The 27,136-nt window shown below is 39.8% G+C and overlaps 1 protein-coding gene across 1 annotated transcript; it reads right to left on the bottom strand.

Annotated features, from left to right (window-relative positions):
- Nucleotides 1-24,625: 24,625 nt before the first annotated feature.
- Nucleotides 24,626-26,615, bottom strand: LOC141648348 (uncharacterized). The gene is made up of 3 exons (XM_074456911.1): nt 25,977-26,615; nt 25,732-25,875; nt 24,626-25,543 (listed from the first exon to the last, which is right to left on the bottom strand). The coding sequence occupies exons 1-3, from the start codon at nt 26,613-26,615 to the stop codon at nt 24,626-24,628; spliced, it is 1,701 nt and encodes a 566-aa protein (XP_074313012.1).
- Nucleotides 26,616-27,136: the final 521 nt, after the last annotated feature.

Genomic DNA, 27,136 nt, shown 5'->3' on the forward strand with positions numbered 1-27,136 from the left:
CCATTAATTACTAACCTGGACTCTGGAGATGATAAAAGTTGGGCAAAGACTTTCCTGTTTGTCCGGACTGAGACTTTGGGATCAGGCTTTGATTATCTGAGATATCCTCCCTTGGAGAGTGGTAGGTTCCCTGTACTTTTATTTTGCAATATATATTACATGAAATTAATAGATTTTGATTCTTACCGTGTAATTTTGACGGTTTTTTCAGCTCTGATTGGAGCTTTGATCCTCTTGATGAGGAAGTCTGTTTCCCGGATAGAGGCTTTCCTTGCTATTCCCGAGGAAGAGAGGACCTGGCCAGCTAGTTTGGGCGGGGAATTGTTGCCCCAGATATGAAGACCAAGTGACTCGGGGTCGAGTACCCAAAGGCAAGCCTAGTTCTCTTTGCTCTTTCCCGTACGTCTTACGTATGTCTTTATGTTAACTGTTATCTTCTTGTCATTTCTCGTCTGATACTTACGTATATTTTTTATGTATTCAGTATTTAGGTCTTCTGCTAGGTTTGCCAGCTTTTATGCAAAGGATTTGAAGGCTGGGGTGGCTAGGATTGTCGAACAGTCTAAGAGCCAGGAGGCTAGTGGGAGTGACAAAACGCTTGATATCCTGGTTTCTGATGTCCAGCCTTCTCAAGATCCACCCAGGGTAGTGTCACCAGAGGTCGTCCAGACTCAAAAAAGGAAGAGGGAAGATGTTATCCTGGAAGAGGAGGAGGGAGAGAAAGAGCCTATCCAGGCTCAGCCAATCAGGAGTATAAGGCAAGTGCCTGCTAGGATTGATGACATGGATGATGCCCGGGCACGGATAGATGAGTTTTCTGCAAAAATGAGCGGCCAGCTCTTGTCTGCTAGTACCCTTGAGTCGTCTACCAGAGTGGTTTCTATTCTGACTTCTCTTGTAACAAAGGCTGCTGAACTTGCTTCCCAGGCTAGGGAGGTTAGTTGTAAAGGGATATTTTTAATTGTTCATGTGCTTTTTGTTTTGCCTTGTACTTGGCTGATTGATTTTATATATATGTAGGGATTGGATGCCGGGTTGGCTACGCTTGTCGGCTCGGGGATGCCGGCCAGGGTTACTAGTTTGGAGGAAAAATCGATAACTTTAACCGTGACCTGCATACATCCAGGAGTAATGAGGTAGTACTTCAATCCCACTGGGGAAGCTAGAGAGGCAACTAGGGTGCTATAGTTTGTGAGGTGGCCGCAAAAATGCTTTGAGAAGGTTGTCGGGCAAGAGTTGGAGGTCGAGAAGCGGGTAATGCAAGATCGATTGAGAAAAAATGAGGAGCTTGTCTGCTTTGAAAAGGAATTGGTGGAGGCACGGTTGGCTGATGCTGCTCAGTACTTCTTCGGGAAAGGCCGGGTTGATGCTATGAGGGATCCGGAATCCGACCGGGCTAATTGGAATCCGGACCAGGATGAGATAGCTTTGGACGCTCAGTATCCCGATTTGGCCAATATGGGTCAAGAAGAAGAAGTGAATTCTCCTCCTTCCAAGGCAAAGTCTGATGACCAAGAAATGGCGGATGGTTGTGAGTCGGTCACTGGCTCAAAGATAACTTAGTTTTGTTTTTCTTTTAGGTTTTGGTCTATCCATGGGGAATGTCCCTGGAATGAATATTTAGGAAAACAATTTTTTTGGCCCATCCAGGGGGGATGTCCCTGGAATGGATGATTATTAGGTGTGTGGTAAGGCCAATTATTTTGGATGAATAAATATTTGGTTTGTGTTTGTTTCTTTTTGTGTTTTGACAAGGTACTTTTGTAATGTTGGATGTGTACTTGGATCTGCGCTTTTTTGACCGGATCGGGCCGTTTTTGTCTTGGATCCGCCATCCTTATTTTTATTGTTTGTTATGGGTGGGGTTGTTGCCTGTCTGGAGGGCTTACGTCCCCTGCCTGTCTGGAGGGCTTATGACCCATCTATGTTATACAAGTCAGGAAGGAGTTTTCCAGATTTGTATGTTTAAGTGGAGCTCAATATTTAAAGGCCTGTTTTGCAACTGAAATTCGGATATCAGTTGGATATTTGGTGGGGGTGGCCCCCAATCTTTAACGTTTGTTTTAAATAAAATGCAATATGTAAAAACAAGTATTGAAGATTCTACTTGGTAAAAGTAAATATGAGAACATAGATAAGTACTTGGGCACATAATTTGAAGAAATCATATACGGCATTTATTCATATAATTTGCAAGTATCATACATGTAGTTTCCAGGCAAGGAATGTCAAGGTGAAAAATTATACCTGGATTGAGAGATATATTTTATATGTGAAATAGTTTTAAATGTGCAATATTCCAAGCTCTTGGGATCGTTTCGCCGTCCAGGGTTTGTAATCTATAAGCTCCCTCGCCGACTATTGAATCAATCAGATAGGGACCTTCCCAGGTTGGGGCCAATTTGCCAGCATTCTTTTCTTTTGTGTTTTGGAAGACTTTCCTGAGGACAAGGTCTCCTACCCTGAATACCTGGCTTTGACAGTCTTGTTGTAGCATTTCGCAACTCTTTTCTGATATGCTGCTAATCTGATGCTGGCTGCATCTCTTAGCTCTTCTGTTAAGTCCAGGCTGTCCTCCATTAGAGGTATATTGCTTGTTATTGTGTTCAGGTTACATCTGGCTGATGGAATGTCCACCTCGGTCGGGATTACTGCTTCACATCCATAGACCAGGGAGTAGGGGGTTTGGCATGTGGATGTTTTAGGCGTGGTTCTGTCAGCCCTGTGGATGTTACCAAATTGATGTTCCATTGAGCACAGAAGGCTGCTGTTCTTTTTCCCACAAATTGCGTGCCATTGTCGCATACTATTTCAGAGGGGATGCCATATCTACATATGATGTTGTGTTTGATGAATGCTATGACATCCTTCTCCTTGACTGTCCTGTATGATTCAGCTTCTATCCACTTGGAGAAGTAATCAGTCATTGCTAGCATGAAAACTTTCTGTCCGGGTGCTTGAGGTAGTTTTCCTACTATATCCATGCCCCACTTCATAAATGGCCAGGGTGCGGATATGGAATGTAGTTCTTCAGATGGCTGATGGATATATGGTCCGTGAATCTGACAAGCTTTGCATTTAGAGCTAAAATCCAGGCAATCGGCTCTCAAGGTACGCCAATAATAACCTATTCTGAGTACTTTGCTTTCCAGGCTTCTTCCACCTTTATGATTTCCACAGTATCCTTCATGGATTTCTGATAATATCTGCTTAGCTTCTTGTGGTTCCAGGCATCTGAGGTACGGCCCGGCCTGCGATTTCTTAAAAAGCACGTTGTCAATAATAGTATATGAAGCAGCTTTTATTTTTAGTGCTTTTGGCATCTTGCTTATTTAGGGGAAGGATTCCCTGTTGTAGCCAGTCATAGTAGGGTTTTGTCTAAGAATTGGCAATATAAATTGGGAAGCTTTCATTTTGTTTATTTATTGCAGGTTCTAGTAAATGTACGATGGGTATTTTGTCGAAGTCTAGGGGACTCAAGTTGGATCCTAGGTCAAGCTAGAGCATCGGTCCGGGTATTCAAGTCCCCGGGAATTTGGTCGGTATTAAAATTGCGAAATTTTGATTTTAAGATTTGAACAACATCCAAATAAAGCATCATCTTTGAATCTTTAGTCAGTATATATCCCATTTACTTGGTTTGAAATAAGGAGGGAATCGAGACGTACCTTTAGGTTTTGTACACCAAGGTCAATACATACCTTTAATCCAAATATTAGGGCTTCGTATTCTCGCTTCATTGTTGGTGGCTTCAAATGCACAACTTTATAGCCTCGTACTATCTTATCCCCCGTGGCGATTTTAGTACTACCCCCGTGCCTGTGCCCCTCATGTTGGCCGCACCGTCGACAAATAGGGTCCATTCTAGGTCCGTCTGCTCGTCGGTCGGTTTATTTACTTCTTTTATTAGGTCGGGTTCTAGGGTCGGACTAAAATCAGCCACAAAGTCTGCTAGTGCTTGTGACTTAATTGCTTGTTCTTGGTTCAAATGTTATGTTGTATGTGCTTAGTCAGATCGACCATTTACACATTCGTCCGGATAATTACGCTTCCTAAGTACAGATTTGATAGGAAGATTGGTTCTGACTATTATAGGGTGGCTTTCAAAGTATGGTCTTAATTTTGTGCAACTCATGATTAAAGCTAAAACATATTTTTCAAGCGGGCCATACCGATCTCTCGCATCCGATAGACTTTTACTTACATAATAGACGGGTGTCTTGTTGTCCGTCTCTTCTTTTTGACCAAGACCGCACCGACAAAGAAGTTTACGTGGATCGATGGTATACTTGTCGGGGGCTCATCTTTGATTGGTTTTGCCAGCAGGGGATGAGAGGATAGATTTATCTTTAGGTCTTCAAAGGCGGTCGATGATCGGGGTCCATTGAAAGTCCTTGTTCTTCCTTAACAAAGTTATAGAATTATTTGCACCTCTCTCGATGATCTTGAAATGAACTGTTCAGGGCCGCTATTCTTCCAGTCAGCTTTTGTATGTCTTTGACTGCCTTTGGTGGTTCTAGCTCCAGAATAGTTTTGATCTGTTTAGGGCTGACTTCTATTCCTCTTTTTGTCACCATGTAGCCCAGGAATTTGCCTGCTGAGACTCCGAAGTGGCATTTTTGTGGGTTGAGCTTCATATTGAATTTCTCCAGTATTTGAAAGGCTACTTCCAGGTCTTTGACGTGGTCTTCTGCCTTTTTTGACTTGACTACCATGCCATCTATATAGACTTCCATGGTGTCTCCTATCTGGTCTTTGAACATCATGTTGACTAGCCTTTGGTAGGTTGCACCGCATTTTTAATCCAAAGGGCATAGCAAGATAACAATATATACCTCTTTTCGGTGATGAAAGTCGTGCTTTCCTGTCTGCTGGGTGCATTTTTATCTGATTGAATCCACTGGAGGCATCCATGAATGTTAACATTTCGTGGCTGCGCAGTGGCATCTACCATTGCATCGATGTGTGGCAGGGGAAATGGATCTTTTGGGCAGGCTTTGTTTAAGTCGGTGTAGTCTACACAGACTCTCCATTTGCCATTTTTCTTTTGGACGACTACTACGTTTGCAAGCCGATCGGGTACATTACTTCCCTGATCATTCCCATGTCCAGGAGCTTGTCAACTTCTTGGTTGATGATTTCATGCCTCTCTGCAGCGAATTTTCTTCTCTTTTCTTGTACAGGCTTAAAGGATTCGTCAATATTTAACTTATGAGTAATAACATCAGCATCTATACCAGTCATATCAAAATGTGACCAAGCAAAACAAGACATTTTAGTTTTGAGAAAGCGACCAGATTTGGTCCGATTGAGTCGGGTGCATCCGACCCTACAAGTACTTTCTGTCGGGGAATTCGGGTCTAATATGACTTCTCCTGTTTCCATCTGTGATTGTGCTACATATTTTTCCCTGACAGGTGACTTTAATTGCTATGCAAGGGACTTACCCGACTTTGAGGGTTTCAAAGCCCGAGTGTAACATTCCCGAGCCGTCCTCTGTTCTCCTCGATGGTGGTTATCCCCATTCTCGTTGGAATTTTCACACATTGATGGTATGTTGATGGGATTGCTTTGACATTGTGGATCCATGGTCCGCCCAGGATTACATTATACGAGGATAGGCAATCCATTACTCCAAATCTTTCATATGAAGCCACGCCTTCCACATAGGTTGGCAGGTGATTTCTCCCAAGGTGTTCTTCGTTTCTCCACCGAATCCAACCAGACGCTGGATTTCTTGATGATCTTTCCTTCGTCTATCTTCATAGCTTTAAGGATGTCAAGCATCACCAGGTTGATTGAACTGCCTCCGTCTATCAGGATTCTTGATACCTTTGCTATGCCAATTTGCATGGTGATTACCAGGTTTGTCATGGTGTAGATCGATATTCCCCGGTCCGAGTCATCAAAGGTAATAGCGGGCAATGACTTGGGCCTGGAAGGAGGTTGAAGTCCGATTCCCTGGATATTCTTTTGGCGGTGAGCTGGTCGGACCACGATTTCGATCCTCCATTTATGAATTTGACTTCATAGATGGGGGAGGAGGAGGAGGGTCTCTCTTGTTTCTGGATCTCTCTTGTTTTGTCCTTCATCTTTGTTCTTTGGCTGTTGGATTAAATCCTTCAAGAAGCCTTTCTTGAGGAGATACGCCACCTGTTTCCTGAGCTGGATGCATTCTTCTGTGGTGTGTCCGATGTCCTGATGGAAGTCACACCATCTCGTTGGGTCTTTCCTGGGATTGTCTGATTTCTTGGGCCATCCGACCGTATCTCCCAGGCTTTCCAGGCGTTTAATTAATCCTGCAGTATTAATAGAGAAGTTATATTCAGGAATAGTTGGTAAGCTAGAAAGGTTACCTTTGTGTTCTTGTGCCATGTTGACTTCAGATCTTTCAGGCCTGGAATAGGGTGCTGATCTGGGGTTGCCTCCTTTCTGGTAGGAGCTTTTCCTGTTAGTGTGTCCATAGACTTGCTTTCCGCCGGATGAGTTCGTTCTGAAGTTGAGATCTTCTTCTAATCTGACATGCTATAAGGCGATGGACTGAATAGTGACAAAGGTTAGGCATGCTTTCTTGGTCGTCCGCGCATAGATGTCACACAAGCAGGACTCCTTGCCTCAAAGGCTTCCACCGCTGTTTCTTCATCACACACAGGGAATGGCCACCTTTTCTTTGACAAATCGGCCGAAAATTCTTTGAGAGATTCTTCGGGAAGTTGTTTTACCCCTGAAGCAGTTCTTTGGGTCTCTTAGCCATATCTCTGCTGCTCGCGAATTGTTGATTGAAGGCATTGATTAATTCTGCAAAATTCTTGATACCTCCATTTGGGAGATTGATGAACCACTGTAATGCTGCTCCGGTCAGGGTTGTACCAAAGCCCTTGCACATGCAGACTTGCCTGAGTTCACTGGGTATTGAGGCAGCCAACATTTTCTGTTTGAATATGGCAACATGATTTTGTGAATCAGAGGTTCCATCATAAGTTCTCATGGATGGAACAAGAAATTTCTTGGGAGATCAATCTTTGCAATTTCATCTGCAAAGGGTGAATCTGCAAAGCACAACTTCTACTTCACCACGGGTCCGGCACTCCAGGTATATTTTCTATTTTGTTGTGGAGTTTTTGGATTTCTGAAGCATAGCCATCATTATTGCTTTGCTTGATTTTGTTTGTTTCATCATTGGGAATGGTTGGGGTACCGGATAATGTATCCTTCTCCGGGGTTCCAAAATTAGAAAAGTCAATGTTTTTGATAATGGATGAGAATGGGGTTCCTGGTTCGAATCTGGTCTTGGAGCCCGAAGCCTGATTTTCCAATTTTTTCCTCAGGCTAGACTCAGATTCTTTCACCTATTGATTTACTCGCCGGCTTAGGTCCTTCTCTTGGATTGTCTCCAATTCTTTGATCTTGGCCAGGGCAGCCGCTAATTGTTGTTCTGCGGTAAGTTCCACCATTTTTGTGTGTGAATATTAAATGAAAAATGATAAAGGGAATTTTATTGGTTGAAGAACTAGATGCCCCACGGTGGGCGCCAATTGTTTTAGCAGGATTTTCCTGAACGGATCCGGCCTGATTAGAGAGTAATTTGGGTATCTAGTTCTACGTATTTGGTAGAGATTAAAGAATAAATAATAAGAAAAAGACTTAAGTATGGAGAATATTGCTTATATTATATGGACGAATTGAGTACAAATTTATATTTAAGATCGGATATATTCTGAACAAAGAAAGATAGAAAAAGTGTAGAATGATTCAAGAGTAAGTATTCATCTCACATTATCTGTTTACAAATGCTATATATAGCCCTCTTTCTCTATTAACGTTCTTATTATTAACGTTACAATGATCAACGATCTCCCCAAATGTAGGAATTGTTGCCGGATTAATAGGGCATGCTCCCTATTAATCCGCTTGACTTAATCTTCCTTCAACGAATCCTTAGCTTTTTCTCCTCTTTTCCGTCTTGATTCATAGATGATAGGCTCTTATGGTTGGACTTGGTCTTCCTTGAGAATAGTGTAACACCCCCATACTCCAAGTGCCTTACCAGGACCACTTAAGGCATGGAAATGCTACCATCTCGGTTACCCGAGGCAATGATTATCATAAGACAATAAAGAAACATATTTAAATAATAATTAACGTTTAAAGTGATTACATGCCAAAAACCAAAACTGATAAAAGGAAATACAAGTTCTCAAAACTATCTGCTATCGAAATACTATCAAACATCAGGCACAGCGGAAGACTTCTAAACTGCAACGTGGTGACTCATCCCAGCTATCCCATACGCATCGTCTCATACCTGCTCAATAACTGCTCACCACCCCCGAATGGATCACCACAGCTTTTAAAACATTTAACGGGTCGATACTAATCACACAATTCAATATATCAACAATAAGATAAACAGACAATTTGAATCACACACACACACACACACACACACACCACCAACTCCCATCATCTCAATACTCGACCCCACTTGGACCACCCCGCCGGGGGGACCGCAGCCGTTCCCACCTAAGCCCCGCTCATCGTACGAGCGATAACCCTGTCCCATTAATGTGCACATCCCCTTCCGTGGCGGGTTCCACGAAGGGCGAAACTAGGGCGTGAAGCCACTCCCGCAAGTGACTCCACTCAGCCGAGAACGCATCTCGAGAACCAGAGACAACAATCACAACCGTCACAACACAATTACGATATTAATCAATAATCACAATCAACCACCGTCACAACACAATTACGATATTAAACAATCAATCTCAACACATCAACAATCATCCCATTATGGGACTAATACGAGTAGGAAATCCTACCGGAAAGCACAACACGCAGACGGTATCTACAGCTGTCTCAAAACGCCTCCTCTATGAACTCTCCTCCTACCATACAACACATAGATACTACTATTCAATTACTATTCATAAAAACCCCCAACTCCTAAATTAGGGTTTCACTATTCTTAACAAAACAAGATATAAATTATATTAGAAGCTTACCCTCGACGCAAGGAATCCAACGACACGAATTACGATACGATCCGACCGTCTCGAACTCCGGAATTGTCAAGAACGCGATTAGGAAGAAGACAAGTTGCTTTCTCTCTTAAACAGGTTTTAGGTTTTGTAAAAAGTGATTTAGAACAAAGACGAATTGGTTTAAATACCTTAATCGCGTAATTAACAAAACCCGAGAAAACTCCCCGTAAAACCGGACACTCGATCGAGTACCCAAGGTACTCGATCGAGTACCCTACTCGATCGAGTGCCCCACTACTCGATCGAGTGCCCAACAGTCGAAACTATTTATCTTCGCAACTTGCCCTTACTCGACATAGTAAGGGCTACTCGATAGAGTACCCCAAGACATATAAATACGGAGTATTACAGTCTTCCCTCCTTAAAAAGAACTTCGTCCCCGAAGTTCAACCCTTACATAAAAACAAACATGCTAACTCGATCAAGACACAACAACGTAACTAAGAACTCGAAACAAAACTCCAACCCAAACATGAACTCGTAACACCAACTCCACTAACTATTCCTACCTCCACAAAATGGCTCACGATATCGTATCAACTCCATTATATCTCTCTCAACACTAACTCCATACGCTACCAACTACCATCCTTTAACGCTGCTAGCTCCGTAATATATCATCCCCTACCAAATCCCATATCAAGACACTCATAGACATCAAACGGAATGTTACATTCTACCACCCTTAAAAGGAACTTCGTCCTCGAAGTTTACTCAACTCATAACATCATCCTCCAACTCACAACACTATATAAAATATCCTCACACTCTGAAGCATCACACTTACTACAAGCACGGCCATGGCCTTTTATCACTATCAACCACAACATATACAAATCCATATCTTATGCTACACCAACACTCTACTTTCAAATATACTACCATATGCACACCCATCAAAATCTCTTTTATCACATCCTACTCCTCTTAAGATAAATGTTACGTCCTCGTAACTCACTAATACTAAATACTAAATACATCTCATTACTCTCTTTACCACCACATGTGTAAGATAACCGCTTACAATCTAAACACTCGCCATGCATATATCCAAGGCTCTCTTACTTAAACATTCCTCATACCTCAACTCATTCGTCACACCATCTAACCTATACCTCAAAACTCGTAGTAGAATCACCATACTAACTCTCCATTATTTCTGCAAAACAACATACCTCTCTATGTAAGGCACTTATCTCCCAGAAGCATAACTCACGATCCACACTCGTTATGTACACGCACACTAGATCATCAAGTTCTTTCTTCCATTACCGCAAAACTCATACACAACTTAACATGACACTAATTCCCAATACCCTACACTCACTGTCTCAACAAAAGATTATGAACCACCTGCATCTTTCGGGTCATTACCACACATGTTCTACGACTCACTTGCCATTACCATGTCTACTGAAACCTTAACTAGAACAAGATCATAATTATTGTAACGACCTCTCCCCACCGTATCCCATCTATAGAACATCACTATACCATGACAACAACGAAAACATATTCAACTCTATTTCCTATCATACTCTACCTCATCTTAACTTAACCTGGTAAAGAGAACATCAATAAGCAAGACAACTGTCTACATGCAGAAACTGAAACTCGCAGGGAACAATATCAACCAAAACAACAATCTATGTATAACTGGTATGTACTTTCGAAACTCGAATCACAATCCTCCCGCCTAATCCACCACAACCGGTGACGGCATCACAACACCGCCACCAACAGCCACACCGTAGTGCGAAAATACCCGCATCACAACACTAAATATCGTGTCCGGATCACCACCCGAGGCACCACACCACATCGATAGACATCACAACCGCATACAACTCCCATAAACACCGACTCGGGATAACTTTTTAGTCAAGAAAAACTTACTCAAATCCACTTTACTAAATCATAGCACAACATATTTTATGAATTAAACAGATACTAACCTCGTGGATATCATCCCCTTACCATATCACATATTGACATGTATCATGAATACAGACAAGCATAACTAGTCATGCCAAATCAGTCAAATTATTACCTTTTTGGATATCATTCCAACGTTCTCGTATCCAACATGTATTACAGAAAATTCAGATAACAACTTATAATTATCACACCATACCATTTCTTGTGAGGTCACAACCTCACACGAACATTTATATATATGACATAGACCCATAATCACATCCAACCAGTCAATCCTGATCACGTAAGTTACCCCTCGATAAAGGTTACCTGTCGCCCGAGTTTAACTCATATGCCCCTCATAACATATTCCCCCATTCACACAACCATCACTTCCTGCCAAATATAACCATACCTTTACTATTCAACTATTAGCATCCGCCTCATCTAACCACATCTTATACCCTCTTACAATCATACACAACAATCAGGTCCCTACCAAATCAACCTTTTTAGAATTGCTACCTTTCTAATATACCATCACTCTTAACCACTAGTGACAACACCACAAACGATAACACTACCACTGTCCGAACATCAAACCTCTTACACTTATCTCTAAACATCACGATTTCTTTCCTATCTTTGGTTGACATCCCAAATAACAGACATCGAATCCATCAACAAAATTACCTCAATATTCTTCCCAATACTATCCTTAATTGTATCATCATCTAACTCTCCGCCAAGAATCTCGTATCGTGCAAATATTCTACCAACTTCTTACTTTCCTCAATTCCTCGAAACTCATTACTAATCATGTTGTCCCAAAACTTCTCTATAACCATTAACTAACATCCTCGTGACATTATCACACATTTCAATGATTCCTTACCTTTTTATCACATGACTCCGGTGAATGTTTTCCTCAGCTTACTTTTATCCTTCTTTTCTCTTTACACTCAATAATACCAATTAATAGTTCAACTCCTTATTCCTTCTAGCTAACTCTTTTGAAATCCAGTTACGTTCTCACTGCTCCAAAACTCACATCTAATTATTTCATATCGATATCATCTCACTCTTTCTTACCACAAATATTCTCTTATTATGTCATCAATCACCCTTGCCACTAATCCATCCATAAAATCAACGTTCTTGTTCAACAATTGCATCTCCCTTCTTACATCTCTAGAAATCAAAATTCCTTTCATACCGCTAATTGCCCAAGGAGAACCCACAATAGTTTCATCTCTTAAAAAGCCAAATCTCCACCCCGTGACATGTCTCCACAAAGTTCACTATATACCACTCTTCTCAACCCCTTTAAAACGAACTTTCTTTATGTATATTCTTAACCCACACGGCTCTTAACGACCTCCTTCCATAATTCTTTACACCTCTCAGGTTGTCACTATCCATATCCTTACTCCCAATCCTTTCATTCTCACGTTCCTTAGACTCACATCATCCTTTGCCCACATTCACCTACTTTTACGTTACTCAACATACAAACATATCACTCATCTCATCTCACAAAACATGCTCTATGTCTCTATACACCATACCAATCTTCCTTTTCTTTTTCCACTATCTATCACAACACATATAACTCATGTCCTCCCACCGAACTCATACTCACCACAAAAGCCACTCACTACACCACAAGATTGGGTAACTTACGCGTCAAGACCAATATACATGTAAAACAATGCATAAAAGAGCCAAATAATAACTTTGAATTAAACATAATATGCAACGAATTCAAAAGATAAGCATATGACCCAAAACAGGGGTCACTAGATCGAGTACAGGCCACTCGATCGAGTAAGGGACTTACTCGATCGAGTAGGTCAAGATCAGAAGCACGTAAAACAAATCACCAGGGCTACTCGATCGAGTAACTGAGGTACTCGATCGAGTGCCCCCTTACTCGATCGAGTACCAAAGATACTCGATCGAGTACCCTAATTCTCAGCACTGTCCAGTTTTCGTAAAACAGTCATAACTCACTCATTACTTGGTCAATTTGGGCGTGTGACCTAGCGTTAGAATCGTAAAAGGACAAGCTATCATCTCCAATTGGAATCACATCAAAATCATTTATGCATCTCAAGTTATAACAGTTTAAAGACAACCTCTTTATAAACGAAAAACACAACTATTGATTTTTACTTCCCAAACGACTTAAACAACAACCAAGCAAACAAAACCAGTCCAAAGCTCATAAAACCAGTATTCGTAATCATACGTTACTATTTTCAAAAATCAAGCAACAACATCCATCATGCACATAGGTTATTTAACTTGTCAATCACGATTTACCCACATAAACATGCTCCACCCATGAATTTCATATTCTTATGCAATTACTTACTTAATCTCTTCCAACTAATCCATCAATTACAGCTACACACTTCTTACAACATATACCCATGAACAATCGTGGACAAGTACATAAACTTATCATACAACTCTATGCAGACAAAATATACGTATACAACACAACATTTCTATTCGCATGTTATTATTATGTCACATCATGAATCATCCATCATGTTTCTCATTCCAACCACAGTTCTATATATCTCATCAACAAGTTTCCTCATATCACCATTTTCTTTCACATGCTCAACTTTCTACTTCAACATCCAACAATTAACACATTCCATCACATTCATAAACCAGTTAACCAAACACAAATACGACTCGACAAACACTTTCCCACGTGACCGGTTCAAAGTTGTAGGGCGACCCCTTGCGGCTTTAGGACGTCTCCCAAGCCTTTGCACTAGCTCCTACAACTTTTACCCCGGGTTCATTTTAATTGACTCCCTATGTTCATTAAGTTCATTGGTTACAGGTTTCAGGATCGTGGCTCTGATACCATTTGTAACACCCCCATACTCCAAGTGCCTTACCAGGACCACTTAAGGCATGGAAATGCTACCATCTCGGTTACCCGAGGCAATGATTATCATAAGACAATAAAGAAACATATTTAAATAATAATTAACGTTTAAAGTGATTACATGCCAAAAACCAAAACGATAAAAGGAAATACAAGTTCTCAAAACTATCTCGCTATCGAAATACTATCAAACATCGTGCACAAATGGAAGACTTCTAAACTGCAACGTGGTGACTCATCCCGGCTATCCCATACGCATCGTCTCATACCTGCTCAATAATCGCTCACCACCCCGAATGGATCACCACGCTTTTTAAAACATTTAACGGGTCGATACTAATCACACAATTCAATATATCAACAATAAGATAAACAGACAAATTGAATCACACACAAACACACACACACACACACACACACCACCAACTCCCATCATCTCAATACGATCGTCCACTTTGGACCACCACACGCGCTGGGGGACCGCAGCCGTTCCCACCTAAGCCCCGCTCATCATACGAGCGATAACCCCGTCCCATTAATGTGCACATCCCCTTCCGTGGCGGGTTCCACGAAGGGCGAAACTAGGGCGTGAAGCCACTCCCGCAAGTGACTCCACTCACCGAGAACGCATCTCGAGAACCGGACAACAATCACAACCGTCACAACACAATTACGATATTAATCAATAATCACAATCAACCACCGTCACAACACAATTACGATATTAAACAATCAATCTCAACACATCAACAATCATCCCATTATGGGACTAATATGAGTAGGAAATCCTACCTGAAAGCACAACACGCAGACGGTATCTACAAATGTCTCAAAACGCCTCCTCTATGAACTCTCCTCCTACCATACAACACATAGATACTACTATTCAATTACTATTCATAAAAACCCTCAACTCCTAAATTAGGGTTTCACTATTCTTAACAAAACAAGATATAAATTATATTAGAAGCTTACCCTCGACGCAAGGAATCCAACGACACGAATTACGATACGATCCGACCGTCTCAACTCCGGAATTGTCAAGAACGCGATTAGGAAGAAGACAAGTTGCTTTCTCTCTTAAACAGGTTTTAGGTTTTGTAAAAAGTGATTTAGAACAAAGACGAATTGGTTTAAATACCTTAATCGCGTAATTAACAAAACCCGAGAAAACTCCCCTGTAAAACCGGACACTCGATCGAGTACCCAAGGTACTCGATCGAGTATTCTACTCGATCGAGTGCCCCAACTACTCGATCGAGTGCCCAACAGTCGAAAACTATTTATCTTCGCAACTTGCCCTTACTCGACAGAGTAAGGGCTACTCGATAGAGTACCCCCAAGACATATAAATACGGAGTATTACAAATAGGACGTGGCCATTTAGTTTGTATAACTGTATTTCTTGTTCTTCTTCTTAATCCAGCCAGCCTAGGTGTCATGCCAGGCTATTCTGCACTCACCATCAGGCTTTTCTTCCAGGATTTAGTTGCCTTCTTGCTATAATATTCTTCAATAGTTGAATAGTAGTCAGACTTGTCCGGTCCTAGGTTACTTCATCGAGACTATTAAGGTCGGGCCAGTGAGTCGAGACCGAGCTAAACGGGCCTAACGAATAAATGATCCCAGGTTTATTAGGGAATGTCTCGCTAGAGGCTCCTTTGTAAATCAGGGTGTTACAACTTGTTCCCTTCCTTGTTGCCTTCCTTTTTCTAAACATTGAGGATTCTGATTAGCCTGACTACCAACATTCCAAGGACTTTGATTATTCCAGTTCCCCTGAGCACCATGACTCCCACCAGACCTTGCATTTTGGGACTTCATAGCAGCCAGAACACTGCCATCTATATGTGAGATGTTCTTCTGGCTCTCCACTTGTTGAAGAATTGAGTAAGCTTTATTGATATTAGGAATAGGATCCATACTCAAGATATTAGTCCTTACATGCTCATAAGAACTATTTAATCCCATCAAGAAGGTAATCACTTTCTCTCAAGAAGTTGATTCCATGATATTTTTAAGAATATTACATGTGCACTTATCTAAGGCGCCAAAACTACAATCAGGAAATTCCTCAATCTCATCTACATCGTCCCATCGTCTCTTGAGTTTAGTAAAATACTCAGCGACAGAATCATTATCCTGTGATATATTCTTAATCTCCTTCTTTAACTGAAAAAGTAAAGGTCCATTAGATTGGCCATACTTTTCGCGAATCTCGGTCCACAACAAATAAGCTGACTTTGCAGAGATATACGCTTCCTTGATTTCAGGTGCAATCGTATTCACAATCCGATATCTCACCATCGCATCACATCGATTCCACTGCTTAATTCTTGATGAATTAACAGCTGGCTTCGATATTGTACCATCAACAAAACCTTGCTTGTTCTTTGATCCAAGCGCAAGAAGCATACCTCTGCTCCAATGCTGATAATTCTGACCATTGAAAATAGTTTCAAGTAATTTTATGCCTGAGTAATCAGACTGAGAGAGAAACAAAGGCTCATCATACGCATTTTTGTATTCTGGCTCAACGTTTTGTGACATCGTGAAGGATTATGAAAAAAAAACAATTGATTTTGTGAATTTGTTGAAAAAAATTGAATTTGTAGACAGTAACACTATTGATAGCAGAGTAATTGGTATTCGTAAACACTGTTGAACGAATTGAAAGAATTCAAGAAGAATATAGAAGCAAATTGACAGATCCTAATTTTTAGGGTTTTAATTTGGGGAAAAATGCAGAAATTGATCGAAAACAAGAATTTGTCAAAATTTGACAAGTAAGGTGAGAATTTGATGAACGATTTCGATTTCATCAAGAAATCGATGAAATTCGGAACAAAGAAACGAAAGAATCTACGAAAACCTAATTTTTAGGATTTTTGCGAAATTGAACGAAGAACGAAATTGCGGAAGCACGACGATCAAGAGACGGGAACTAGTCCTGCTCTAATACCATGTGAAGACATGGAATCATGATCAAGCTATCAACAATGGAGGTGATGATCGACATTGTTGATAGTAAGAGCTTGAGTTATAGAGAGAATATGTAGAAAGATGTTTGTAGAGAGAGAAGGTAAATAAAGGAAATTGTATTATTAATCTAGTGTATGTACAATTAGTTAGTTATATACAAACTATAACTAACTACCAGGGCCGTCTCAAGAAATATGGAGGCCCGGTGCAAAAAAAAAAAATAGCCTCAAATTTACATATTTAAAGTACGTTTATATAAAATATTAATGCAAACTACAACTTATTCCGTGAATTAAAAACCGATAAAAACAAAGTTTTCTAATCTCCGACTCTTTGCTCGTTGTCCTTCCTTCAATAGCTGCACACCTTCAATAGGTGCAAATGAATTAAATTTTACAATAATATTGAAAATTCAGAAAACAAATAAACAATAAGTCAATAATAAGAATGAAAAGATTCCAAATAAATCGACATTATCACCCAAAACTAAACAGTTACTCAATTTAAGTAAGGCAATTCTAACAATAACTTCGTCCTCTCCTTTTAAGTTTTTTCATTCCACCATTTCCCCATATACATATCATATATGCTCAAGAGTTTTTATTAGATAAATTCAAATTAAAACTTTTTTAGATCAAGATCGTTCAGATTAAAACTAAAAACTGCTTAGTTGTATGATGTTACTCAATAATCAGAATACCGTATCGAAATATAAAATCCATTAAAATTAAGAAGAAAAATTACTTATTTCGATCTCTTCGAAACTCAAGTGTAAATCTGGATTTTAATAGACGATTGAAAATTATTGTAACTGTAAAGTTTTGATACTATCACACTCTAATTATAAATTTGAAGTGATTTGTGAAGAATTGATATTGAGATAATCATACTTAAATATTATAATAAATCGTTTGAAGGGAAGATTAAAGAGCAAATTTAATTATTTTGGGGATGCAATTTAATTATTTGGGGAAGGAGATTGTTTTAAGATTTAGGAAATGGAATCAGCCGTGGTTTATGCAATTATGCATTTATGCTTTCATTGCTTTTTTTTTTAAATCATATGACTATGAGTAATGGCAAGATTTGGGCCCCAAAATTTTGAGGCTCAGTGCCATTGCACATAGGGCGCCATGGGTTAGACGGGCCTGCTAACTACTAACTATGGTTAGTATATTTCTCATACACTATCATATATTCTTATCGCAAATTCTTGTTTCATATGGTCACTTTTCGTCTGAAATTTCAGACGACTATATGTGACTATGTTATGGTTAAATGTAATCACAATGCTAGCGTCTATGGAAATAATATTAGGAATATATTATGGAATATTATTGTGTTACGATGTATATTTAGTTACCGTAAATATGGGATCGTTTTTAGGTAAGTCCAATAGGGTTTAGTCTTTGGTCGATTAGTATATATACACAGCTTGTATATGAATGCTTGATATCAATAATAATATACATTCATAACCCAATTACGATTTCTTCATGGCATCAGAGAACTAAGATCCTGGTTCAATTTTTCCGCATAAAAACATTCAATTTTTTTTTTCCATAAAACATGACAAACTCAGGGGGAGGGAACAAAGATAAAGGTGTTGGAAGTCAGAAAATTATCGACCAAATCGCTTCATCGTCGCCTTTGTATCTTCATCCGTCTGATAGTCCCAGTTTAAATTTAACTCAAATTATTTTCAGTGGAGAGAATTATGATTTATGGGCAGATGCGGTGCGTAATGGTCTCGACGCGAAGAACAAGCTAGGGTTCGTCGAGGGCATCGTAAACAAGCCCGTTGTTGCTGACGGCACAGAAGAAGATTTGGAGGCCGTGGCTTGGCGTCAATGCAATGCGATGGTGAAAGCTTGGCTCAGAAACGTGATTGATGTCAAACTTCATCCCAGCATATTCTTCTCTGGCACAGTTATGGAAATTTGGAAGGAATTGAAGGAACGCTTTTCAACCGGAAACGCACCCCGAGTGCACCAATGGAAGAGCGATTTAAACGAACGTAAGCAAGGGAAAAATCAGTTTATCGTTGAGTATTACACTCAATTGAAAGCAGATCACCCGTCACAGTCATCATCTCCAAAGAAAGGTACCCGTTATCCAATAGCTAACTATGTCACAACTAGTTGTTTTTCTTCTTGTTATAGGGCATACTTGGCGAAAATTGATGCGATAAAGGAACCCCGTAACTACCATGAGGCAGTGAAAAATGTCGAGTGGAGGAAGGCAATGGCGAAAGAAATTGATGCACTTGAGTCAAATGCTACATGGTCGATTGTTGAGTTACCAAAGGGAAAACGACCAATTGAGTGCAAATGGGTTTATAAGGTAAAATACAAGGAAGATGGAAGTGTAGAACGATATAAAGCACGGTTAGTAGCTCAAGGTTTTACGCAAATAGAAGGGGTTGATTACCATGAGACTTTCGCACCAGTTGCGAAAATGCCAAGCATACGATGTTTGCTCGCAGTTGCCGTAGTAAAGAATTGGTTCATAACTCAATTGGATGTTAATAATGCCTTTCTTCATGGAGATTTGGATGAGGAAGTATATATGCGACTACCACAAGGTTTTGAATGTAATACTCCAAATCAAGTTTGTAGACTTCGAAAATCGTTGTATGGTCTAAAACAAGCATCGAGAAATTGGTTTGAAAAGCTAACTGAGTCATTAAAGAGGTATGGTTTCGTTCAGTCTCTAGCCGATTATTCGTTTTTCACGTATCATAAGGACAAAGTTTTCATCGGAATTTTTGTTTATGGCGATGACATGATCATCGTGAGTAATGATGAGGGAGCTTGCACTCGGTTGAAACACTTTCTCGATACCAATTTTGGAATCAAAGACTTGGGGCGCTTGAAGTATTTCCTCGGGATAGAAGTAGCAACGGGACCAAAAGGACTTTTCCTTTGTCAACGAAAATACGCAATGGAAATCATAGCAGACGCGGGAATGGATGGAGCTAAGCCACTTGATATTCCTATGCAACAAAATCATAATTTAGCTTTGGCAAAGGGTTATGTCCTAAAGGACCCAATGAAGTATAGAAAAATTGTGGTTCGACTAATATATTTGACAATAACCCGGCCAGATTTAGTATATTCGGTGCACATTCTATCCCAGAGTGTCCATGAGCCGAGAAAGGAGCATTTGGAGGCAGCTTTGCGAGTGTTGCGATATGTGAAAGGGAGTCTGAGTAAGGGTATTATTATGGATAGGTGATCTTCTTTACAGCTCTATGGATACTCGGACTCGGATTGGGGTAGATGTCCTTTAAGTCGACGGTCACTCACTGGTTATTTTGTTGCGTTGGGTAATACGCCAATCTCCTGGAAAGCTAAGAAGTAAGGGACGGTGTCGAAGTCGTCCGCAGAGGTGGAATATCGAGCTATGGCATGCCTGACTAGTGAGTTGCTTTGGTTAAAGAGTTTCCTTTCATCACTTGGGATTGATCATACGCGACCGATGGAGATGTATTGTGACGATCAAGCGGACTTACATATCGCGAAGAATCCTGTATTTCATGATAGAACCAAGCACATTGAAATCGACTGTCACTTCATACGGACTCACTTGCAAAATAGTACCATATCAACCTCTCATGTCCGGAGTAATGAGCAAATTGCGGACCTATTTACTAAAGCCCTTGGACGAGAAGCCTTCGAGTATTTACAATTCAAATTGGGCATCGGATTGCCGACTGCTCCAACTTGAGGGGGAGTATGGAAATAATATTAGGAATATATTATGGAATATTATTGTGTTACGATGTATATTTAGTTACCGTAAATATGGGATCGTTTTTAGGTAAGTCCAATAGGGTTTAGTCTTTGGTCGATTAGTATATATACACAGCTTGTATATGAATGCTTGATATCAATAATAATATACATTCATAACCCAATTACGATTTCTTCAGGCGTCGGTGTTACAGCTAATGATAACTTGTTTTTCAATAGTGATCGCATATTTCTTTACAATGATTATAAAATGTAGTCTTATTGCTTAAGACCAAGATGACATGTCTATAGGAAGAACAACTGTATTCTTATAATGCATTTTACGGCGCAGTTATCTGTTCAGTATAGCATTGATTGTGATGGCTTACACGGCGGCCTTCGTTGGAATAAAAGGCCATGAACTCCGTACAAGAAAGGTTGTGATTCCAGACAATATTGCTGTTTGGATTGAATTTATCGGAGACCCACCAATCGATCCCGTGTCCTGTTTTTTTGTGTTTGTGTCTCGAGGTTTGTCTTGTTGCATGTAAGGCGGTGGTCCTGGGAGGTTTCGTTTGGTGAAATGGGTGCCTTTTGATGGTTTGTTGGTGTGTGCAAGGTTGTGTTTTTCGGTCCGTTTCTGTGGTTTTCGTCGTGGCAGGCTAGAGTGTGGTTTTAGTTGTTGGCTTGTGTGTCGGTGATGGGTGCGGGTCTGTGTTTTGTGTGGTCTCTTTTGGATGAGGGGTGTTTTGGGTAGGTTCTGTTTGGGGTGGCAGTGGTGTTGGAGTGGTTGGATACGGTGGTTTTCAACCTGTATGTGGTCGTCTAATTTCCCTGTGGTTAATTTAATTGTCTCGCGTTTTCTTAATTCGTGGTTTGTGTGTTTTCTGTTTTTTCATTTAATAAAATCCTCGTGGTTTGGGGTGTCCTGTCCTCTTATTCACGGGTTAGTTAGGACGACTGGTAATTTGCATTGGGTCTGTGTTGAGCCTAACACTCTGTTGTCTTCAGAGATGGTTTTGGTTAGGGGGATTTTCAAGTGGTTTCCCCCTTTAGTTACCACCTATTTACTCGCTTTTCTTGGCTATGGGGTTTTGGTCAGCGGGGTTTGTGTTACAAAGTGTAGGAGTTTACTCTCCTCTGGAGACAGATTTTTGTGGTCTGTGTTCCGCCTTTTCTTTCTACGTCCTTGGGGCGTAAGTGCACTTTGTTTTCTCTCGTTGGGTCAAGGGGCTCATTGGTTTCCAGATGAGGTGTATCACAGCCAAGGAGATGAATCTCCGAGACGCTTTCTTGGGTCTTGTTGTAGGTATTTCTCCGAAGCTGTTTTGTTTAAGACGAGTAAAAATGAGTTTATGGAAGCTCGTTGGTTTTCTGAGGAAGATTTTCACAGCCAAGGAGATGAATCTCCGAGACCCTTTTTTGGGTTTTGTTGCAGGTATTTCTCTGAAGCTACATCAATCAAGACAAGCAAAGATGGGTGTCTTCCTTTGGCCAGCGTTGCTCATCCATTAGAGATTGGGGTGGATTTTGAGTTTGAAGAGCGTGTCCCGACTACCGTCGTACGCCATCAACACGACGTTGTTTACCAATGCAATTGTTACCATGCTTTAGTTTATGTTATTAGTAGTTCTATGGTGTTTTATGTTGTAGTTTATAGGTATGGTTTAGTGAGCCGTACCACTATAATGTAAAACTCTTTCTTTACAGCTGCCAAAAAAAAAAAAAAAAAAAAAGGTATATAATATTTTTGTTTTTTAAATTTATCAAGATTAATATAGTCGTTATTTTGAAATGAATACTAAATAGTCATTTTGTATTCTTGGACACAACAACAAAATATAAATATAACAATGGTCTATTATGGTGTGTGCCTTAAAGATGTTTAGGCGTGTTTAATTCGGTGGTCAAGACCAAAATTCGGACCGGACCATGTAATTTTGTCCGGATCAGATTAAACCATACTTTATTTGGTCTGGTCATAGGCCAAACCTAATCGGACCGAACCGTGTACCAAACTTATGTAACATTAATATTTAAAACTGTACACTAACAAATATTTCTCTTCTGACAAAAAAAAAAATATTTCTCTTGATCTGTCAATATTATCTTATTATTTGACATATTCTACTGCCATACAAACTAAAATCTAAGTTGCTAATATGCAAATTAAATTCATAGTAAAAATAATAAGCCAATAAGCAATATGTTATTTAGTCCATATGATTTGGTCCGGTCTAATCCACCTATTTATTTGCTCCAGGCCGAACCGGACCAATGTAAATACAGCCTGGTTCACGGTCCATTGTTTTACCTTTATTTGGTCTTTGGTCCAGTTCGGTCACAGCCGATGAGTACCCCTAAAAATACACATTAATAACTTAAATTTGGAAATCTTACAAGATGCTCATGCGAATCTTATCAAATATAGGTTAGTGAATTTTGTAAATAACCCCCATTTATGTTCTAATTTTTACAAATAACCCCCATTTATGTCCGTTTTTACTAATTACTGCCTTAAATACTACTTAATCCCAAAAATTACCACCTAATGTTGATTACGCTCACGACTTTTATAAAACCCGATCTATATACGACATTCTGTCTTAAACTTTTACAATATACCTAAACTACCCTTATTATCCTATTAACTCCCTCTCCCCCAAACTAACAGCATACCCCTTCATTTACCCCAAAACCTTCATCGTTCAAAATCCCCAAATCCTTCATCGTTCAAAATCCCCAATTGAAATCGACAAACCCTAATTGAATTTCATTTACTTCCTCTCCCAAATCAAATCGACAAACCTGACTCAACTATCAATTGTTCATCCCTCTCTTTATCACAGGTATTTCTTCTGCGTTTTCCCCAATTTAATACCTAATTTCAATTTCAATTGCATTTTAAATCCAGTAATTTCGGAATTTTTGCTTATTTTCTAGGGTTTACAATGCTAGAAATTGGATGACTATTTAATCTAGTTGATTTTTAGGGCTCTTTTAATTAATTTAAGTTATCATTTATGCTTATTTTCGTTGCCTTGTCATTGCAACGAAGAGCGTGTGTGGCTACTTTGACACGAATTTGACGGTCTAGAATGTAGCTAGAATTTGACACGAATTAATTTAAGTTAGCATATTTGTCTTCCATAATGTAAACACAGGCCATGTTCAGTTGTGAAATGGCTTTAATATTCATAACTCCAGTTGATTTCTGTAGTTATCATTTCAGGTGATTGTAAATGGCGTCAGGAATTAAGGTAGAAAATTATAGTGTTGGAAAATGCAAGTGTGGAGTCCCAGCTGCTATTTGTACATCTTATACACAAAGAAATTACGGGAGAAGGTTTGAGGGATGCAAATTTTACAAGGCAAATTCCGATATGCGCGGTTGCAGACATTTCAAGTGGATTGATGAAGCAGAAAAGCAATGGGAGAAGGACGTAATCATGGAGATATTAGCATCCAAGAAGAATATGGACAAGGCTTACATAGATTTGGTTAAGAGAAATGAGAAACAAGCAAAGGGTTTGATGATCCTATGTATTGCAATTGTCTGTGGATGTGTTCTTGTGTGTATTAGTAAGCTAGGCTAGTTACTTTTAGGTTTGTCTGTGGATGTGTTCTTGTGTATTAGTAAGCATGGTTAGTTACTTTTGGGTAGCAATGTAACTGTTGTGTAATCCACTTTGAATGAATGACAAGAATTTCATTTGCACATTTTTTGTCATTGAACCTCACAACAGTAAACACAGGCCATTCATAGCATTGAATGACAACAACGTTCAGGTGACTTTTATTTTGCCATTCATAGCATTGAAAGTACCAAATGCTTTAACTCAGCTCCAAAAAGCATTAAAGTTCACAGCAGTATGATTGTAAATGAAAAAGAGAGTTGTTCATTAAGTGAAAAAGAGAGTTGTTCATTAAGTGAAAAAGAGCTGCAATGATCAAATTGTACCGACAAATGTACAATTCACCACGAATCTGCTATTACAAATCACACCACCTAACAAATTAAACAAGTCCTATTACATTCATAGTTGAGTTCCGTTGCCACTCATTTGACTTAGAAATTCTCGGTGTTGAGCCTTGGTTGCTTTCCTCTGTTCCCTTTTGTTCCTTGCAGCCTTCACCCATTCTGAGTTACTAGAAGGTCTACCACCTTTGCTTCTTGTGATGGGGTCAGACAAAGAATTCTTACATCCCTTGATGTTATGTCCTAGTGTACCACACCTACTACACTTGTTGGACTTCTTGATCCTTTTTACTTGTGACCCTTCACCATGTTCTTTTCTCCTTTTTTTCTTTGACGGTCTGCCCGACATGCGTCTCATTAGCGGTGGGAGAGGCTCCTCTTGGTCGGCTTTCTCCCAATGTGCTACCCCAGGCATAGGGTCTATTGCAGGTGTGTAGGCTAATAAATATTTGTCCTTTGAATAGGCTTGGTCAACATAATCATCAGGAATGTGTCTTTGTTCAAGTATACAAGCCATTGCATGAACGCAAGGGATTCCACTCAACTCCCAGTGTTTGCAATTACACACTTGATTTATTAAATTGACTGTGAATGAACCACCCTTGTAGTCAACCTCAAAATTGGTGTTTATGGATGGGTAGATTTGACAATACCTCCTCTCAGCTATAAGCCTCTTAAAGCATTTGTCAATATATGGCATAAATGGCTTCTCATACTTGCTAGCCCCTTCCCTTTTTTCATAGTGTCTCTTCATTATATATCTTCTCATCCACTCCATTTGAGTCAGAATCGGCTTATCTCTTGCATCCTTCAACACGGCATTGAAGGATTCACATAGGTTATTGGTAATCATGCTACTCTTGCAAGTGGTTCTGAAAGCATGTCGGCTCCAATGCTTGGGTGGAATGGCCTTGACATACTCATAGGCAGGCTGACTAAGAAATTTGATGCCCTCAAGAGCTGCCAAATACTCAACCTACAACATTGAAATTTTTTTCAGTAGCTATGCAGTAGCTATGCAGACAAACTGAGCAAGTTAATAAGCATTTTGTTGTCAATCAAAGTTTGTGTTACACAGTGAGTTGATAGTAATTTGTTGTCAATCAATTTAAAAAATTGACATACACAGTGAGTTGATAGTAACCATGGAAATGATTTCCTTACCTTTGTTGTGGCCCATGCTGCTTGCCAAAAACTATCTTTGAATGCTTGGCCACCAAATTGTAGCTTGAAATTTGCCCAAATGTGCCTAACACAGTATCTAATCTCAGCTTTAGGGACAATTATATTCATTGCATCAAGAAGTCCCTGGCATCATTCAGTACTTATTCATTAATATTTGATAAATAGTTGACAAATAATGGCCAAGTAAAAATAAAATTTTAGGATAAGAACGAAAAGAATGTTACCTTTTGCCTATCAGACATCATTGTAAGACCTTCACCCTCCTCAAAGCCTATGTCTTTCACCAACAAATCAAGAAACCACTTCCAAGAGTCGGCATTCTCCACCTCCACAACAGCCCATGCAACAGGAAAAAGGTTGTTATTCCCATCCATAGCCACTGCCGCCAAACACATCCCAGGGTACATTCCTTTTAAATGACAGCCATCCACCCCAATAAGAGGCCTACACCCACTTTTAAACCCTTCCTTACAAGCAGCAAGACAAATATACATCCTTTGAAACACTGGAGGTGGTCTGTCAACCCTATCAACCATTACATATGAGCTTGAACCTGGGTTGTATTTAATAATGGTTTTAGCATAATCCCATACCCTACTATACTGCTCATCAGAGTTACCCCATATTATCATTTTTGCCCTAGCTCTTGCTACCCAGCACTTATGATACCCAACATCAACACCTAGGTCTAATTTTACCCTATCTTGAGTAGCCTTCAATCTCCAATGTGGGTCAGACCTCCAAACTTCCAGGTATTTATCCGCCAAAAATTCAGCAGTAAACATTCTGTTTTGGGTTGTATAAACACATATGTGCTCCAAGTTCATAGTCTTTATCTGAAAAGTCATGTCATTATCCTCCATTTTGGTGGCATGCAACCTCAATAAACATTTTCTTTTATAACCACAGGTACACCTAGGCAACCTTAACCTCTTAGCATTCCAAGGGCATTTACATCTGTGTTTATAATACAGTCACCCTTGCACTCTCATTGTGAGAAAAGTAAGGTTCATAGCCATTCTCAATGGCATGTTGCCTTATGGCCTTCCTAAACTCATACACTGATGGAAATTTTAACCCAACCCTAAGCACTATGGGTTTGCCAAAGTCTATATCAGGGTTAAATGTGTCATAAGGGTCAGACTCTTGATCTGAACCACCCACACTATTGTCATCATCAGAAGCTAAATTAGTGTCCTCTCCTACCTGAACATTCAAATCATCAACATTAAGAATGTTACTTCTAACCTTGTTTCTTGTCTCTCTAGTTTTTGCACATGATTGATTAAGGTTCTTATTCACTGTATCAATCAGTGATTCATCAATTATATCAGTGAACAACTCTTCATCCTCCACAAAATCACCACCAACTTCATTATTGCCA

Source organism: Silene latifolia, chromosome 1, assembly GCF_048544455.1.
Source record: "Silene latifolia isolate original U9 population chromosome 1, ASM4854445v1, whole genome shotgun sequence".
Classification (NCBI taxonomy): Eukaryota; Viridiplantae; Streptophyta; class Magnoliopsida; order Caryophyllales; family Caryophyllaceae; genus Silene; species Silene latifolia.